This window comes from Cariama cristata, unplaced genomic scaffold (genome assembly GCF_000690535.1).
Source record: "Cariama cristata isolate BGI_N322 unplaced genomic scaffold, ASM69053v1 scaffold17486, whole genome shotgun sequence".
Taxonomy (NCBI): domain Eukaryota; kingdom Metazoa; phylum Chordata; class Aves; order Cariamiformes; family Cariamidae; genus Cariama; species Cariama cristata.
The window spans coordinates 41,193-59,004 of record NW_009623998.1 but is presented as its reverse complement, the minus strand read 5'-3'; the positions used below and the strand labels follow the sequence as shown (position 1 = coordinate 59,004).

The 17,812-nt window shown below is 33.4% G+C and overlaps 1 protein-coding gene across 1 annotated transcript in view; it reads left to right on the top strand.

Annotated features, from left to right (window-relative positions):
- Positions 1 to 585: 585 nt before the first annotated feature.
- The window catches only part of LOC104157241 (dynein heavy chain 8, axonemal-like), a gene marked incomplete at its 5' end in the record, with an annotated part of 51,697 nt that continues 34,470 nt past the window's right edge, over positions 586 to 17,812 (top strand). The window contains 15 exon segments of the mRNA XM_009703001.1: positions 586 to 720; positions 1,328 to 1,388; positions 2,625 to 2,788; positions 3,779 to 3,931; positions 4,292 to 4,405; positions 5,274 to 5,374; positions 5,549 to 5,615; positions 6,723 to 6,895; positions 8,704 to 8,882; positions 10,824 to 11,011; positions 11,872 to 11,992; positions 12,125 to 12,366; positions 12,447 to 12,587; positions 16,246 to 16,483; positions 17,558 to 17,700. Coding sequence (XP_009701303.1) covers positions 586 to 720; positions 1,328 to 1,388; positions 2,625 to 2,788; positions 3,779 to 3,931; positions 4,292 to 4,405; positions 5,274 to 5,374; positions 5,549 to 5,615; positions 6,723 to 6,895; positions 8,704 to 8,882; positions 10,824 to 11,011; positions 11,872 to 11,992; positions 12,125 to 12,366; positions 12,447 to 12,587; positions 16,246 to 16,483; positions 17,558 to 17,700 — 2,220 coding nt within the window.

Sequence of the window (17,812 nt, the reverse complement as noted above, 5' to 3'; positions counted from 1 at the left end):
TTTTTTTCTTCTTCTTTCTTTTTATTTTCCTTTCCTTTTTGTTTATACTCCATTTTTTTACTAAGTTATTCCTGGTAGAAAGTGAGTCTGTTTTCCATGTTTGCAGTATTTTAAGATTTTATTTTGAAGTAACAGAGGAAGGAAGCAAGAGATATCAACTGAGTAATTTATACCAAAGCAAAACTTTACCCGGTTTAGTTCCTGCAAATATTTACCCACTCTAGATACTTTAGTTTTAAATTGATGTTGTGGCCTTTCTATATTAATATATTAAATTGAAATACTGATTGTGAAAAGTAAAACCAGATAATATGGCACACAAATATCTTAAAATCAAGCTGTAGTATGTTTAATGTTTGCTTTTCCTTCACATATCCTCAGACTTGACTTTACATCTTATAATAATTCTTAATAATTTGTTCTTCTGTTAGCCTCTGAAAATTTAGATGTTTTTAAAGAGTAGGGCAGTTATGTAGTCTTATAATACAAGACAGTAGATTTCAGCGTTAGTTGCAAGTTAAGTAGCAGGTCATTGCTGTGATCACTTTGTGTATTTTTAGTTTGAAAGACTGTTTAATGTTTTAGGCTCGATACAAAGAAGCAAGAGACTATAGAAGAGCAAAAGTTGATGCTTCATATAAATACATTTTTGAAGTTCTCAGTGTCAGGCTAGGTTTAGACTTAACAACTGTGGAAGAAATGATTTTGGATGCCCCTTCGGTAAGTCTGTTCTCTATGTTCATTGGTTTCAATTATTAGTCAAGATATGTAGCAGATTGCGCCTTTGATATGAAGTGCTATCCATCATTTCAGGATACCTGACTAAATCATTCAGCTTTGTTTCCTGGCAGATTTGCAAATATTCCCAAGGTTTTTGATCGTGGCTTTTTCATCTTTCTTAACTGAAGGAAAATGTAATTATTGCTGTTATTTTGACCCAAGGGACTCTTGTCACATCTACCAGTTCCAACAATTTTCATCCATATCAGCCATTATTATATTCTAAAGATGATAATTTTTATTTGTTAAGCAAATCCTCACTGAAATGCCACAGATTCTGCAAAAATATGTGTAACTTCATAGGACCATTTTGAAAATTAAGATTGCTCTTCAGTAATAAGAGGGAAAATTAATCCTGCGCCACTTAATTACTGTAATTACATTTAGAAAGACCACTAAGTAATTTCCAGTTTTGAGTGCTTTGTTTATTTTTGAATGTTTAAAAGATGGGATAAAGTGGATTTGTAGAGTGAGTAGATCCCAAACCTGTGGAACTTCTGAAAGCTCAGTCATTCTTTGGGTGTCTTTAGTGTTGTGTCTTTCATAGTGTTTCAAAGTGAAGAACCAGCAACCAGCTAAACTGTTCTTTTGTAGAGTATCAAAACACAGTATGACCATATGTGAAAAAATACGGCCCTTGCCTTCTCTGATTGCGTGATGTTATTTTTGTCTGTTAGTAAGATTTGACTTAGCATTCGAAACTCAGCCAGATACTGTCTCCTTTGGTCAAACAAATCAATTGTTAGAACTTGAGCTGATTAGTTACAAGCCAAATTTAGTCTCAATCCAAATTTGTGGTTTATTCTTTGTTTACTGATATTTATATATCATAAAATGTACTTAAATAATCCTGTTTTTTTCTTATGCTTACACAACACAGAGGTGCCTTAAGTGTTGTCAATCAACTAACATTTTCTTTTTTTAGGGTTGCTAAATGGTATACAGTTTTAGATCATTCTGACTTCATGTAAAACTGCTGCTCTACACTGAGTTTGACTAATTCAGACACTTGAGGACCTTTGGGTTATAAGACCTTTTTTTTAATTATTTTTTGTAGTTGTGGGTTTTTGTGGTTTTGTTTTGTCTTTTTTTTTTTTAATAGTTGGAAATTTTCCAGTTTTAGTTTATTCATGAACAGTTTAGGCTGCTGGGACTGTGTCGACATTGTCCTTTGACAAATTGTCATTTAGTAAATTCCCATATACGTCATGTCTTTGACTTCCATGAGTTAAGGTTTACCCTTTAAAGCATTACCCTGTATGTGTATTCACACAGTGAGTGTTTTGTATCACATGGACTTGAACCAGAAGCTATTTGCAGAAGCGGTAGCCACAGGGGCAGCTCACATCTTACCTCCTGTGTAAAATCATACAAACACAAAAGTTACTGTTTGCCTTTCTCTTCCTCTCAGGTTGGAGTGCTTTTTTTATAATAGTGAATCTTTTTCTGATTGAATGAATACCTTTCATTTTTAGAAGGTAAGCATTGCATTTAGGAAGCAATCAAACTAGAAGAATTCTACTTAAGAATTTTCATTTAAAGGCAGTAGCACATAGGTAAGGAACTTCTCATGTTCTGCATGGAAAAAAAATGATCAATTACTTGTGTAATAAATATGTGGATAGATTATTTACTTAAGAAAATTCTCTAGTGTTATGTTACTTTTAAGGAGGAACATTGGATTTAAAACAATAATTTTCCGCTTTATATGACTGCAGTAAAATGGCTATTATATTGAAACAACACTGATTGTAGACGCATATTCCCAAATTTAAATTGCTTCCACTGGTATAAATTAATTTGAGAGTCTTAATTGGTTCTGTATTGTAATTGCTTTTTTTCAGGGGCTATAACAAGTATTGAAGGAGCTGTTGAGTTGAAAAAAATAGATTATATTAAATTTTCTAAACTCCAGTGCTTTGAGAAAGTAACTGCAGCAGCTGCTAATCCTGACACAGTTCACCAGCTAGAGGAAGTACTTGTGATATGGTATAGACAAATTGAACAGGTAAGTTATTGTGTTAACACATCAATCCGGCATGAATATGGATAGATATTTATAAATGATATATGAGACTTACCTGAAGTTAGCTGAAAGCTTCAGCTGCATCTCCACCTAAGACAAGCACTTCACTTCTATGCACAAGTCAAGTTAGGTAGGTAGTCCTTATCCCTAGGAATTTACAGTCTAGCAACAATAAGAGTTTCTGAACCGTTAATACGCAAATAATAAGAAGGAGAGGACAGAAGGATGCAGGAGTAATAACAGTGGTGAAGACTACATATTATATATATGTATATACACAATTAGGTATACTCTGTACATTACCTGTTAAGTTTCTGCTGCCAGTCATGGTATGAGATACTACTCTTAGAAAGATCTTTGACCAGGCCCAGTAGGGCATTTTTTAATCCCTTATAAATCTTACATGATAAGGTGTCAGTTATCCAAGAAATTAGTGCCTGACACTTCTGTAATAAAGCACAGAACCCTTTGTCAAAACACAGATTCTGTATGGGACATACTCTACTTCTAAGGGCATACTATGTTCAGTGTGTTTAGCTCATGGGAATAAAAATGTAAAAGACATGTAAAAACAGTTGACTGTATGTTCATCAACATACAAATGCGTACATTTATGTCTGATATTTAATGTTTTTATTAAAATAGTTCTTCAGATTTTTTACAAGTGATGTTATACTTGGAGCATTTCAATCCATAGATTCTGATTAAAGAAAAAAATACGGGTATGTGCTGAGATTCACCCAGTTTATGACGGCAGTTGAACATACGTATTTGTTGCCTTCATTTTGGCTTAATATGATTAAGTGCAATTCAGACTTAGGATGCTTTTCCAAATCAGAACCATTTTCATGTGTCTAACTGCAAGCTTGTTCCTTTTTAAGTTAGTATCCTCAGAGTGTTTCTTTTCTTCTTCTTAGTGATTTGTCTATTCTCTATAGTAAACATTTGGTGTTTTTTTCAAATTGGTTGCAGGTTCTGATTGAGAGTAAGCAGATGAGGAAGGAAACTGAGGATTCAGGTCCACTGACTGAACTAGAGCACTGGAAATGTATGTCTGCTAAATTAAATTTTATTATTGAGCAGATCAAAGGACCAAACTGCAAAGCTGTTATTAATGTTCTGAATGTTGGACGTTTTAAACTACTAAGTGTAGTTATTTTTTCTTTCTTATGTTGTTTTTTACTGTAGTAGACAAAGCTTGTGATATTTATTTTGTTTAATTGAGTCTAAGAGAAATTTCCTGAGGAGAATTAAGAGAGGGAAGTTTCAAGTATGGTGCTGGTATGCTTAATATATTAAGGGAAAGAACAGGACATTTTTAGAGATACAGATAAAAATTATCATAAATGAAAATAATTTTTATTGCCTTCTTTGACAATGCCTTTTAAAAATTAATTTTCCAAGGTTTACTTCCAGCAAATCAGTGCAAGTTAAAGAAATAGTTCACTATGTATGCAATATTTTACAGTACTCTTTTCCCTCTAGATGTGGAAAGAGTTAGATGCCAGAATCACACATGCAGCAAATGAATCAAAAGATAATGTGAAATACTTAGGCACACTTGAAAAAGTTTGTCAGCCACTTTATAACTATGATCTTGTAAGTATGCCTTTCATCATTCTCTAAGCATAGTTTAGGTATTTCCACAGAGCAAAAGAAGTCTTTGTATTTGCTTAAAAGTAAATTTTTCTAATTTACTTTTCTATTTTTCTAATTTTTCTGGTTTTTTTTCTAAACATCTGTGAAGCTAAATGTTAAAGCATTAGTTTATTATGTATTATATAAATACATTTAAAAATATGTATTTTATCAATAAAAGTAAATACATATGATTACCTAGTAAGTCAGTCCTGCTGCTAATGTTGTTTTTAAATGACCTAGAACAGATACATATTTTATAATACAATAATCTCAAAATAAGTCTTTCATTAAAAATTCCATATCAATCACACAGCTCTAACCAAAGTACCAAAATTTCAGTTATGTAGAGAATAATGAGACCTAATGAGGTCCTAAATGGGTAAAATAATATTTTAATATTGAAAACAGTATTAGCTGCTTCTATTTGCAGAAGTACCAGCTAGTCAATATTTAAATAATTGGTTGTACACTAGTCAGCCCTAGTTCAGTTATTAGGTATATTAACTATTAATTATTGTAACAGGTATATGTTTCTAATGATTGTTGGAGAATAGGATGGAAGGAGGAAACACCCTAGGAGAAATAGCTTGTTCTGCTTTGTTTTTCAGTCCTCTATGTTATGGTCCTATATGCCTCCTGTCCTCTGTCAGGAAGCGTTGTGTTTCTTTTGAATTTCTGGCAGCTTAGGATGCTACTTCAAAGTTTTAACTGAGAGGAAGCAAAAAGACTGTGATAATGTACGACATAGAGCTGATACTGCATACAACAGTAGAAGAGAGGAGTATGATCAACAGTATTACTAAGCTGCTTATCTTTGGCTCTTCAGAGTATCACTAGAGGGTGCCAGGTACCAGGCCATAATGATGAGCTGCTTCATACAAGTTATGAAGAAAAAATTCTTTTTATCTTAAACAAAGACAGACATTTGTAGGTGGAAAGCCATTAAAGAGTTTGTCATTTTACTGATACAGGAGAGTTAACTATAGCCCTTTGTTTAATCTGGAACAATTTGGATACATCTGAATTTCTGTTTCATCGCTTGGAACATTGTTCCAGAGATCAAGAAAATTTAGGTAGGATTTTCTATGGTATTCAATTTAGAAATAATGACATCCAAGTTAAATATATCCTGATTCATGTGCATCAGCATGATATTTTTGATGATTTGGTAAAGACTTCTGACAATTAAATGCATTTTCTGTCCTAATAATTTTTCTTTTATGTCATAGCTACAGTTACACATGTATGCATGTGTTTTTAAGATAGAGATGTCTATAATCTCACCATAGCAAAAATAGTACATTTTTGCTTAAACTAGAATAGAATCCATCAGTTCTGTCATCTAGATATTTGCTCCAAATTTTTACACTTGGAATATTTCAATTTTCCACTTCTTCCTACAGAATTGTTTTGATAGCCGAAAATGTTTTAGTATGTCCTTTCTTTGAAAAACTGTTGTATTACTCTTATTTGCATAACTAAAAAAATCGAGTCTGCTGAGGGTGTTGCAGCTTTATTATCATAGATAATTTCCTCATGGTTTGTTACAGAATCTCAGTAGTTGGCACTAGGCTGCACTTTAGCTCCACCCGTTCTAGAGTTACATCTATGATAGCAACATCTTCCGTATCTCAGAGTTTCTTCTTTCTGTCTCTCCTACTCCTTCGGAGAGCAGGCTACTGCGATTCTCTTTTTGATTCCTAAGGAGAATACACAGAAAACAAACAAATGAAAACCCCTACTGAAATCCACAGATAATGCCAATCCTATACTTGAACTTTTTAGACTTTAGATTTTATAATTGTTTACATTCCTTTATTCTTTGACGAATGCCATCCCTCAACACTGCATCTTTCATGTGTTTTTACTGGTGATGGCACAAGCTTATTAGATTCTACAGAATTTGCCTTCCATGCCTCAGTCCGATCCTTCCTTCATCATGCCCTTTGTTCTAATGTGTTTGGTGGATTTAGCAGTGTGTTTGCAAATTTCACGTGGAGGCTGAGCTGCACTACTAAAGCAATTTAAAATTTATTTGATTAATCAGATGTTGTGATGACCAGGTGAAGTGATCAGGACATTTTTTAATATCAGTTTAGCATACATCTGAACATATTATGTGATGCTTATATGTATTTCAGTTTACTTACATAGGAACTTTAACCTGACTAGTCACTCATTATTCTTATACAAATAAGCATTTTATCACAGTTATCAAAGACAATAAACGTGGATGCTCAGTTATAACATATACATTTATTTACTTCCTTTTAAGGTAAAAACGCACATCAAATCACCAACTGATTTTGAATGGTTAAAGCAGTCTAGATTCTACTTTAAAGAGGATTTCAGTCAAGTCTTGGTATCCATTACAGATGTTGATTTTGTTTACCAAAATGAATTTCTGGGTTGCACTGATCGTCTGGTTATAACACCTCTTACAGACAGGTTAGAAAAACAATTATACATAATGAATACTTTTAATATATAGTGTTTATTTAACATATATCTTCAAAGAGGTACATTCTGAACTAAGTCCTGTGTGGGCTAGGTCATTCATGAAAATCTTCTCATACATTGCTTAATCATACTCTTTTAGAAAAGGTAAAATACGGTCTCACTGATTTGTACACTTTGTAATTCCTAGAGAAGTTTTATCACTGCCCAGTCTTAAAAAAAAAAAAAAAAAAAAGATTTAGTAACAGCAATGAATCATTTTAAGGTTACATAGTAATGTTTAGCAGTATTTCTAAACTAAAGAAAAGATTAGATCAAATATTTCAAATTTTGTAATAAGGGATTCTATAAAGAGACTTTTGTGGCTAAACAAAAATTAGCCACAAAAGTCTAAGACAACCAGTCAGTGTCTGTCATCTTATTAATACTGGGAAATAGTTTAGATTTGTCCATAAAAATCTAGATCTTGACAAAGTCCCAGCTGTATGCACTCGCCTGCCGTTCTTCTGTAGCCAGGCAAGCAAATGACCATTAATTTTGTTTTAAATGTGGCTTAACAAGGAGAACTATTTTTCTTTTTTTCTCTTGGGAATTTCTTGGCTTCTTTTCTTGTCAAAATTCTTTCTCCGTTTATTCCTTTCTTGAGATATCACTTTTGACCAAATGAGAAAATAGAAGACCAAAAGATACTTCACTTGCAAAAAGATCCCCTCAAGAGCCAAAAATAACTTCCAACCTACAAAAATTTACTTTGCTACCTATGTGGAGTATGTGTCTGTACAGATTTTTGAACACCTTTATTTCTCTAGAAGAGATAGGACTTCTATTGTGACAATGTGGAAAGTTCAGTACATTTCTACAGTGAACTGTACTGCCCTCACCAATCGAATATTTTTGATGCAAAATGTTAAATTCTACTCCAAAATTTGCCTTGACCCCAGTCAAACTGTAGAAGTAAAACCTTTATTTCACTTTAAAGTTTCTTATTACTTAGAAAACATCAAGGTCCCTGCAGTGCAAGTTTGGCATAATGTATTATAGTGATTCAAGCTAAACAGTAGGAACTAGTTAGTTATTAAACTCTGTTCAATTATGGATTAAAACTGGAAATGCTTTAGTCAGAAATGCATTCAGATTATGTTCAGTTGATTTGACAGTGAAAATACCCCATCATTTGTATAGGAACTTTGCCATTTAATTCCTTTAGCATTACTCTTCCATGCCTTACCACGAATGAAAATCATAACTAAGACACATGTAACTACAACAGTAGTCTAAACTTTTTTAGTCTTAAAAAAAAAAAGCGGTAAAGCTTAGGTTTTTTTAGAACTGTAAAAATTTTTTGCCTGTAATTGTGGAAGGGACCATATATCTTTATTCTTTCACACTTGAGGATTTAGACAAAGGTAGCCTAACCTAATGAAATGTGTACAGATTAAGATACTGCAGAATATGATGGGGTGGCAGAATTCAACAGCAGAATCTGCTCTTTATAGCTGCCAAAAGAGTTAATGACAATTAAATTCCTTTATGTGGTGTGCATTAATTTTTTAGCTTGTCTGTAATAAAGTAGATTAACACCAGATACAAAGTTTTGCTTTTAGAAGTAATGTTTAAATTCTGTATTTTGTGGCTTTTACCACTCTGAACTTCCTGCAGTCACAGAAATCAATGGAACTGCTTTATGAAGAAGTAACATTTCAACATAAGAGCTGTAGAATCTGTCACATGACTCTATTATATATAATGCATACATCTTTCATATTATTTAATAAATTAATATGAATTAACATTTATAGGTGCTACATAACTTTAGCACAGGCTTTGGGAATGAACATGGGAGGAGCTCCAGCAGGACCAGCTGGAACCGGTAAAACAGAAACGACGAAAGACACGGGAAATGCTCTGGGAAAACACGTAGTAGTTTTTAACTGCTCTGATCAAATGGACTTCAGAGGTTTGGGTAGGATTTTCAAAGGCAAGACTTCTTTATCTAGGCTAGAATGACTAAATGACTCCACAGGCCATTTAGCAGATGCAGTTGAGCAGGTTGCTCAGGACCTAATTCATGTTGAGTTTTGACTATCTCCATGGATGGACGTTCCACAGCACCTCTGGGCCCTTGCTCAAGTGTTTGACCATCCCCATGGCAATATTTTTTTTATGCTTCCATTGACTTGGATTTTCCCATGTTGAAACCTGTGTCCATTGTCTCCTCTTCTTCCACTGCACCTCTGAGAAGAGGCTCACTCCAATTTCTCAGTGCCTCCTCTTAGCTAGTTACGAACAGCAATAGACTTTTCCCTTAGCTTGCTCTTCAGGGTCAACAAATCGTGTCCTCTCAGCCTCTCCCTCTGTGTCATGTCCTCCAGCCACTGACCATCATGGCACCCATCTGGTGGACTCGTGCAAGTATATCAGTGTCTCTCCTCTTGTGGTAAGCCCCAAACCAAACACAGTACTCCAGCTGCTATCTCCCAAGTGTAGAGTAGAGGCCAACAACGATTTTCTTCTACCTTCTGGCTACACTCTTGCCGAATACACAGCTGGCTTCGTGTACTACAAGGGCATAATTCTGATTGATGCTCAATTAGTTGTTAAGCAGGACACCAAGTCTTTTTCTGCAAAACTGCTTTGTAGGCAGCCAGCACTGAGCCTGTACTGCTGCATGGAGTTACCCTGTTCCAGATAAAGGACTTGAACTTCATGAGGTTTCTGTCAGCTCATTTTTCAAAGTTATGGTGTTGTATGTATTGATTATTTTTTTTAATATATTATTTTTTTAGCAAGCAAATAATTGTGACATAGAAGTGCCTAAAGCTATGGGTTTATAAACATAGTAGCCCTTTGAAAGTCAATCTTGGAGTACACGACAGAATCCCTTTAAAGTGATTTAGTCTTAACTGCGTAACAATAATATACCCTGAATGAACTGGATAAATTTTTCATTTTTAAATAGCTCTCAGTATACATGAAAGAGAGCTACTGCCTACTGGTACTTTAATACCATTTGAAAAAAAAAAAAGCTGCTACAAATTTTCTCATAAAATGTTGCTAAAGGAACAACTATTCTCTTAGTTGTTACTAAATACAAGTTACTTTTCCAAACTGAAATTAGGCAACTGTGAAATTAATCCTTTATGAAAATATTATTGTTATTAATATCATGCTTCTAGATTTCTGCTTCCATTTAATTTTCTTTCTATGTCTTCCTCTCTTTCTTTCACAGACAAATTCACACAGAGCATTGTCCACACTTTGCATGTTGTTAATATTCTGTACCATTACATGAAAAACTTGTAGTTTAGTGTGGACTTCAGATGATAATGCCTACGCGTAGAGATATATGCTCTAAGATTAATATTTTCTGTCTTGTGAGATTCAGAGTTTTATTTAAAACCCTAGTTCAAAATAATTTGAATTTTTAATTTTAACCTTTATGATTTGTAAGAGGCAAGTAAAAAGTAATTTAAAAGCATTCTGAAGGCTGGGAGACACAAATGAAAATAGAAAACTTGGGATATCTGTTGTAACATTTAGGGCTAGTCTTTTGTAGCTCTAAGTCACTAATTTTTAGTTTTTTTAGATTAACAATACATATTTTTGCAAATAATTGAATTGCTGCTTTATAATAAAAGGCTACATTTACAGAAAGATCTGGATGAAAGATCTGCCAAATGCCCCAAGATATCAAAAAAGTTTTTTCTGATTTTGATTCACTTTAAAGCATTTTGTATAAATCAACTAATATTAATTCAGATTGATATGGAAACAGTCAGGGGGATTGGAAGAAGCTAGGCCTTGGCCACAGGGCAATAAATAAAACTAATCTTACTTAATTATTTGAAGACATCTAGTTCAGATATCTCAAAGATCCATGAAGAACAACAGACAATAAATTTTTCTATCCCTGTTTTAGGTCTTGCGCAGTCTGGATCTTGGGGATGTTTTGATGAATTCAACTGAATTGAGTTGCCTGTCTTGTCAGTAGCAGCACAACAAATCTATATTATTTTAACAGCAAGAAAAGAAAGAAAAAAGAAGTTCATTTTTTCTGATGGAGACTGTGTAGATTTAAATCCAGAGTTTAGGATTTTCCTAACAATGGTAAATGTAGTAATAATTCCACAGAAGTGACAAATTATACTGTATACAAATTAATTAACTGAAGTTCATAAATACCTTTTGACTGCTTCTAATTTCTTAAATGTCACCTGTTTGATGTCAGAGTTATTCCTCATGTCTGCAGCAAGTTTCTAGAAATCTTCTATTAGTCAAACTTCCTTGGTCATTAAAAATTTCTTTCATATAATTTTGCTGTAAAGTTTTCATGTTTTAATTTTGTTGACTGTGTTATTTTTACTGTGTCATTACAAACTGTTCTCTGTGTATTCTTGAGCCATTATTAAAATCAGTTCTGTCACTAAAAGAGAGTTACAGTTTCTTATATGATTCTTACTTCAGTGGATAGGCTTCACTCACAAACTGTTAAACATTCAGTGAGATTCTGTATATTAAGGCTAGCCTTTTAGACACAAGAAATAGAGAAGGCATCCTAATATTTCTTCATTGTAGACTACTTGTTAGCTTTTTTTTTTTTTAATTATTATTGTTTTGGCTCTTTCTAGACACTGAATTTTTAATATGTTACAAAACCTACCTCTTCTGCAAAATAGTAATTAAAACTTTATTTGCATTGGGAATGTACTAGAAGAAAGGAACCAACTAGATTGTATTCCATGTTGTTATGATAAAGAAATTCAGTTATTAATCTGGCAATTATGCATAAGTTATTAAATTCGTGGTTATGGTTGAAGGTTTTTCCTTCACATTTTAATCATTAGTAGACAAGGGTTCTAACTCTGAACAGATCGAGGTATTTATGCATAAATTTACTTTTATGCAACAATGAAAAGGATGTTATTTTGACTGTTGTAAACGATAATGTAGTATGTTTTCTTGTATAGAATCCTGGATATGCTGGACGACAGGAACTACCAGAAAATCTCAAAATTCAGTTTAGAACTGTTGCAATGATGGTTCCAGATAGGCAGGTACAATTACTGACTGAACTGAAAGAAAAAATGTGTTTTACTTTGCTTACTTATCTTCAGAAAATTTTTATACATTATTTAAGTTCTAGATCATCTTCTGTAAACTTATTTTCTTGCTCTTTCAGCATGGTGATGTGAACTATATCTCTTTTGATTATTTTTCCAGGTGAAAATGTGTTTCTGATTTTAGATGGTCCTGTAGATGCAGTCTGGATTGAGAATCTAAATTCAGTTTTGGATGATAACAAGACCCTCACTCTAGCAAACAGAGATAGCATTCCTATGTCTCCTACATGTAAACTGTTATTTGAGGTCCACAACATCGATAATGCCTCTCCAGCAACAGTTTCTCGAAAGGGTATGGTCTACATCAGTTCTTCTGCCCTCAGCTGGAGACCAATATTGCAAGTAAGATTATCATTGCTGGCTACTCCGAACTTCACCTTGTTATACATTTTATACAGAAAAATATTGTGAATGTTTTTCAGGCATGGCTGAAAAAACGTTCTTCTCAAGAAGCTGAAGTTTTACAAAGTTTGTATGATAGAATCTTTGAACCAGCATATGCATATATGAAAATAAATCTTAATCCAAAAATGGAGCTTCTGGAGTGTAACTACATTATGCAGGTAAAACAGATATTGTGTAAGTCTGTATGAATTGACTGACTATAGTAAGCATGCAGAAATAGCAAAGAGAACATTTGATAGCAATAAAATTTGTTTTGAAAAGATTGTTTCCTAACAAAGAAAACCTCAAACTTGTAAGTTGTTTCTTAGGGAATATAAGAGGAACTGTTAGAGATGTACAGAAGAAAATTTTACTTCTCTTTATTGCTTCATATGTAGGCTAGCCTTCTGTGACTGGAATTTGCAGGCTTCAGTAAGTTTTCAGAATATGTTTAATAAGCTAGTGGTGTCATTTCAGTTCTTTTAATATCAAACAAATTGTGGTAAGGGTCAGTCTAACCCTACTGGTAGTGTCAGCAGAGTGAAGAATAATTCTAACTATCTTTTTATCTCCAGATGTAATAACTGTGATTCTGTCAGTCAGCTCTTGCAAGGTCAATGTAGTAATTTTTACCTGTCCCTTCCTATCAACCAGAATTCTACCCTGAGTGGAGCCCAAACTTTATCAGTGATTTATTAATAACAAAATTATGTGTTTGGCAGATTTTACAAGACTATCAGTCCTATACTGCATATCTCCAGCTGATTTGTTTATGAGTCTGTTACCATCTGCAGATTCTAGGTCTCCAGACTTTTCCTTTGTCCATGTAATCTCAGTTTTATATTGACACTCTCAAATTCAGTAGTGCCTATGAGTAAGAGGGTAGGCAAGATAATATTTTGCATAACACTTTAAAGATTAAATTAGTAAATTTGCACCCAATATCTCTTTACTGTTCATTAGGGATTTAGCTTCAGATTTTCAACAATATAAAGTATTTTGCTGCAAATTAATAGCCACAGTAAATGCTCCAAAGATTAACTACACAGTATCAAATGGAATTAGGGTATCTATAGAATTGAAGTCCACAGGCAGAAACTATGTAACTTGCCAATTTATGATGACAAACAAGATGGACAAGTTATGCACAAAATTTTCAGAGAGAGATAATATTTTTTTCTTCTACTTTTGTTATCTGTGAAACTTCTGACTGAATTGATGTTGTCTTCATGGAAGACTTTTCCTGGGACTAGAAGTTTCTACGTTATTTCTGATTAGGGCTTGTTAGGAAGTGTGAGCAAGTCAGTGTTTTACTCATACTGCTTGGTCAGGGAAATATTTCCGTGATTTAATCTGTATCAAATGTTTGTTCCTGTGAATGAAAAACTCTAGTAAATTTCTGTCACAGATGCGACAGAGTAAATAAGTCTTAGTAGATCTCCATGCTGGGATTTATCTAAGAACTGGCATGACCAGAGCTTTTACCCTACGTGATAATTTCACAGATTCACTTCCTCACTTGCTTCCCCCCCCAGTGTTACATGCATTTAGTTTTGATTTCTCTTCCCAGCAAGGATTTCATTCTTGGTGTGGAAAGGTAAGGCAAAAAGTTGTGTTGGTTTCTGTCCTGTACAGCTGCTTGCAGCTACTAGGATTGGGCTTTACTTGACAAGGTTTCTTCGTGTCATCCAGCGTTTGTCTACATGCATCTCTGATCTCCAAGATCTTCCCCCGTTTCCAGGATCTTTCCTCCAACCAGGATCTTCATCTCCTTCTTTCTAGGTGCTTTTTTTTCCAAGACCACTTCTTTTGAGAACCCTTCTTTTCCACACCGCCTCTCGTTTCCAGAACCTTAAGAACCCAGTTTTGCCATAAATGGTCTATGTGCAGAAGCACTGTACCTTATTAGCCTCCTGATTAGGGGTTCTGTTGACACAGTTTTTCGGGAGGGTTATCCTGCCTTACAAAACCATTGGAAAAAATAAACTGAGTAGCTAAAGGAGATGTGATTGCTATGATGCACGTGAAGGAGCAAAGGTGTTTGATGAAGTTCTTTACCAGAAATTTACATGGAAGCTAAGCAGTCATGGCAGAAGATAGGAGCTTAATTTCTAGATAAATAACTGATTAGAAGGTAGGAAATGTGTGATTGGCGTATCAGTTCTTAGGAAGGACAGAAGTTACCGCAGATCCTGATGTACCTTTGCTGGGACCAATGCTGTTCAAAATGTTCATAAACAATTTGGAAAAGTTTTAGGTGAAGAAGTTTACTGATGATACTAAATTATTCAGGGTAGTAAGGACAAAACAGCTAACCATGAAGAACTGAAGACTGACTTTATGAGACTGAATAAATAGGTAATAAAATGGCAAATGAAATTCAGTGAAGGTAAGCATGAAGGAGTTCACATAGGGGGAAAAACAAACTGTTCAATGCTATGAATAGCAGACCTATGGAACACCTTGCCAAAGGGTGTTCTAGGTGATAAAATTTTATGTAGGATCAAGACCAGTCTTGATTTTCAGGGTGGAAAAATCCATAGAGGATTGCTAAACCCAGAAAAACTGTTTTTGGATGAGAAAGCCCCAAGGTGAAGAGAGTACCAGCAGGAAGTACCACCCTCAGTGCCACCACAAGCCAAGAGAGTTTTTTCTTTGTTTTTGCTCTTCTCCAAGTGTCCACTTTTGGTCACTATTGCAGATGAGATGCTCGGCAAGCTGAAGTTTTCATCTGATTAGTTGCAACCATTTGTGTGTTTTTATAAGACAGTTTAATTTTTTCTGATTTCTTTCTTCAAAAACTTTTTACAGAATTTTGCTAAGACCCAGAGCATCATGGAAAATTTTGAACTCAAGCTTGAATTTGAGGTAACATACAGATTTTGTTCAAATAAACTAGGACACAGCCTATCCTGGAAATAATTAGATAAACTGACAGTCTTCCAAAGAAAAGAAGTGTCATTATTTTAATGTTATGAAGTAATTAATACTGATTAATCTTTTTTTTTTAAACCAAATTTTAAAGTAGTCAAAAGTTTTCTAACTATGTCCTTTAGCCTGTGTTAAAAGCGTATGCTACTGCATTACTTCCCACTTCAAGTATGAGATCCAAGACAGCATAAAGAGTACTAATCCCAAGAGCTGATTGAAAAACAGCTTCTCTATTAAAAAGACATATTTTGAAATTATGTGCTTGACACTGCCTTGTGTAGAATGGGAATATGAGTGTTGTGATCTAAGGCAGTCAAACATCTGGCTTCAAGAGTGACATCACAGAATTGTAGATAGCAAGTCACTAGATTTCTAGAATCCGGAATCTAGTTCTTTAGAAACAGAGTGAAGAAATCATAAAATAGGATATTTTAATCTATTTTTTTTTAAACTCAAAATATAAGTTAATGTGATAGATGCATTACTTGACCTTAATTGAGATAAATACATTAGACAGATGCTGAAAATTGTTCCATGCTTAAAGATGGAAAGAAATGGCTGGGTCCCCTCTACTCTTGGAGTTCTGAATATGCCACTAGATGTTATAAAATCCCTTAAAAATATCTTCTGTTACCCTAGCTCTTAAATGACATTTATTATGTAGGCATAGTTTAAAAGGATAGTTGATCAAATTACTTAAGCAATTTTGAAAAATTTATCCAATTTTATGTAGATATCTTTAATCTATTTTCTTGGGTTTGTAGTTCTGAATTTTATGTTATTCTTTAGTAACCTGTATTGGTTTTCAAATTATGTTTTAAAGTTTGAATATATAAAAATATGTATAAACATTAAAAGTGATTATGTAATATTTTCTTAATGTATAGTATTTTAAAATATTTTCAGTCTATTAATCTTCTGGACAGTTTGATTCTATTGAAGGAAGAAGGTGGTTTATCATCTATATTTCATCTGCATAAATTGTTCTGCTTTGCAATAATGTGGAGTTTAGGTGCCCTTCTAGAGTTGGACGGTAGAGATAAACTTGAAGCCCTCATTAGAGCTCATGACAACAAGTTAGAGTTACCAGAAGTCTCCCTTGGCACCAGTCAAACAATGTATGACTTTTATGTTACTGATTACGGTAAGAAAAGCACTAACATTTGTATTAGTATGTTACTAATATATTAGTAATATATTAGTAATATATTGGTATTTTAAAAGTGAGTGTAGCTTCTTTGAAATTTAAAATTGGTCCTTTAGTCCTTATTAAACAGTCATATGAATGGACATTTCTGATGATGATGATATAGTAGTAACACACATTCTGTATGCAGCACCTCTTTGGAGGTGAGAACTCAGAAACAAGGGGTAGAGTGCTCATTGGTAACTTTTTCTTATTTCTTATTTCTTTTGTTTTTAATTTCATTCTCGTAGATTTCTTTTCTATTAACTCAACCAGACTACAATTATTAGATAACTTATGCTTAGGCTGTTTCATTCTAAATTAATATTAATTTTATATTTAATTTCTACAGCTAGTATTTTTTGTTAAAAATATAACTCGATTTTAATTCCACTTAATAATTATTATTTATCCACGTCTGATAATCAGTAATAAATCTTACAGTTTATAAAACTGTAAGAATAGTGTGACGTTTTGAATATTGATATTTTGAGTAGTGTGATATTTTCCGCAACAAGTTTGTGTTTTAAATAAAAGACACATACAAGCAATTTCACAAAGAATTTACTGTTCTTTCAGAGTATATTGTCACATGAATACATCTATTTCTTTTGTATCCAAATTCAGGGTTTTTTTTGCCAGCTATGTTGATTTAGTGTACACATACGCAATCCATATCCTCAACGTTCTATAATTTTTCACCAGCAGCATGAGAATTAGTTTCTAGGTAAACATTCTTTTGGGTTTTTTATTTAGAAAGCTAGGTATAAATTTAAGAAATATGTGTATATCTAGCAGGATTGTAGACTAATCAGAGGTCATGACTAAATATGTCCTTTGTTAGATGCATTTTAGCTAGATTTGAGAAAATTTATCCCTTTTGATGCTTTGTAGTATTTCACCCATAATATCTAGGATTAAAGGATTATTTATTTTTTGTACTAACAAAATGTTGAATACAATCAAAATATTGTGATACTTTCCTTTTTTTTTTTTTTTTTTTTTTTTTTTTTTTTTTTTTTGTCATTTTAGGTGACTGGGAGCACTGGAATAAAAAGGTTCAGGAATATGTTTATCTAACAGATAATGTCCCAGACTATGCATCTATTCTGGTTCCAAATGTTGATAATGTCAGAACTCAGTTTTTGATAGACACAATTGCAAAACAACAGAAAGTAAGTACAGGATTACTTACTTACACATATGCCTACTATATGAAATACATAGAAGCGTACTTATAAAGTAACTGAGGGTTGCAATCATTCTTCATGTTCTCCGTTCTAGTTA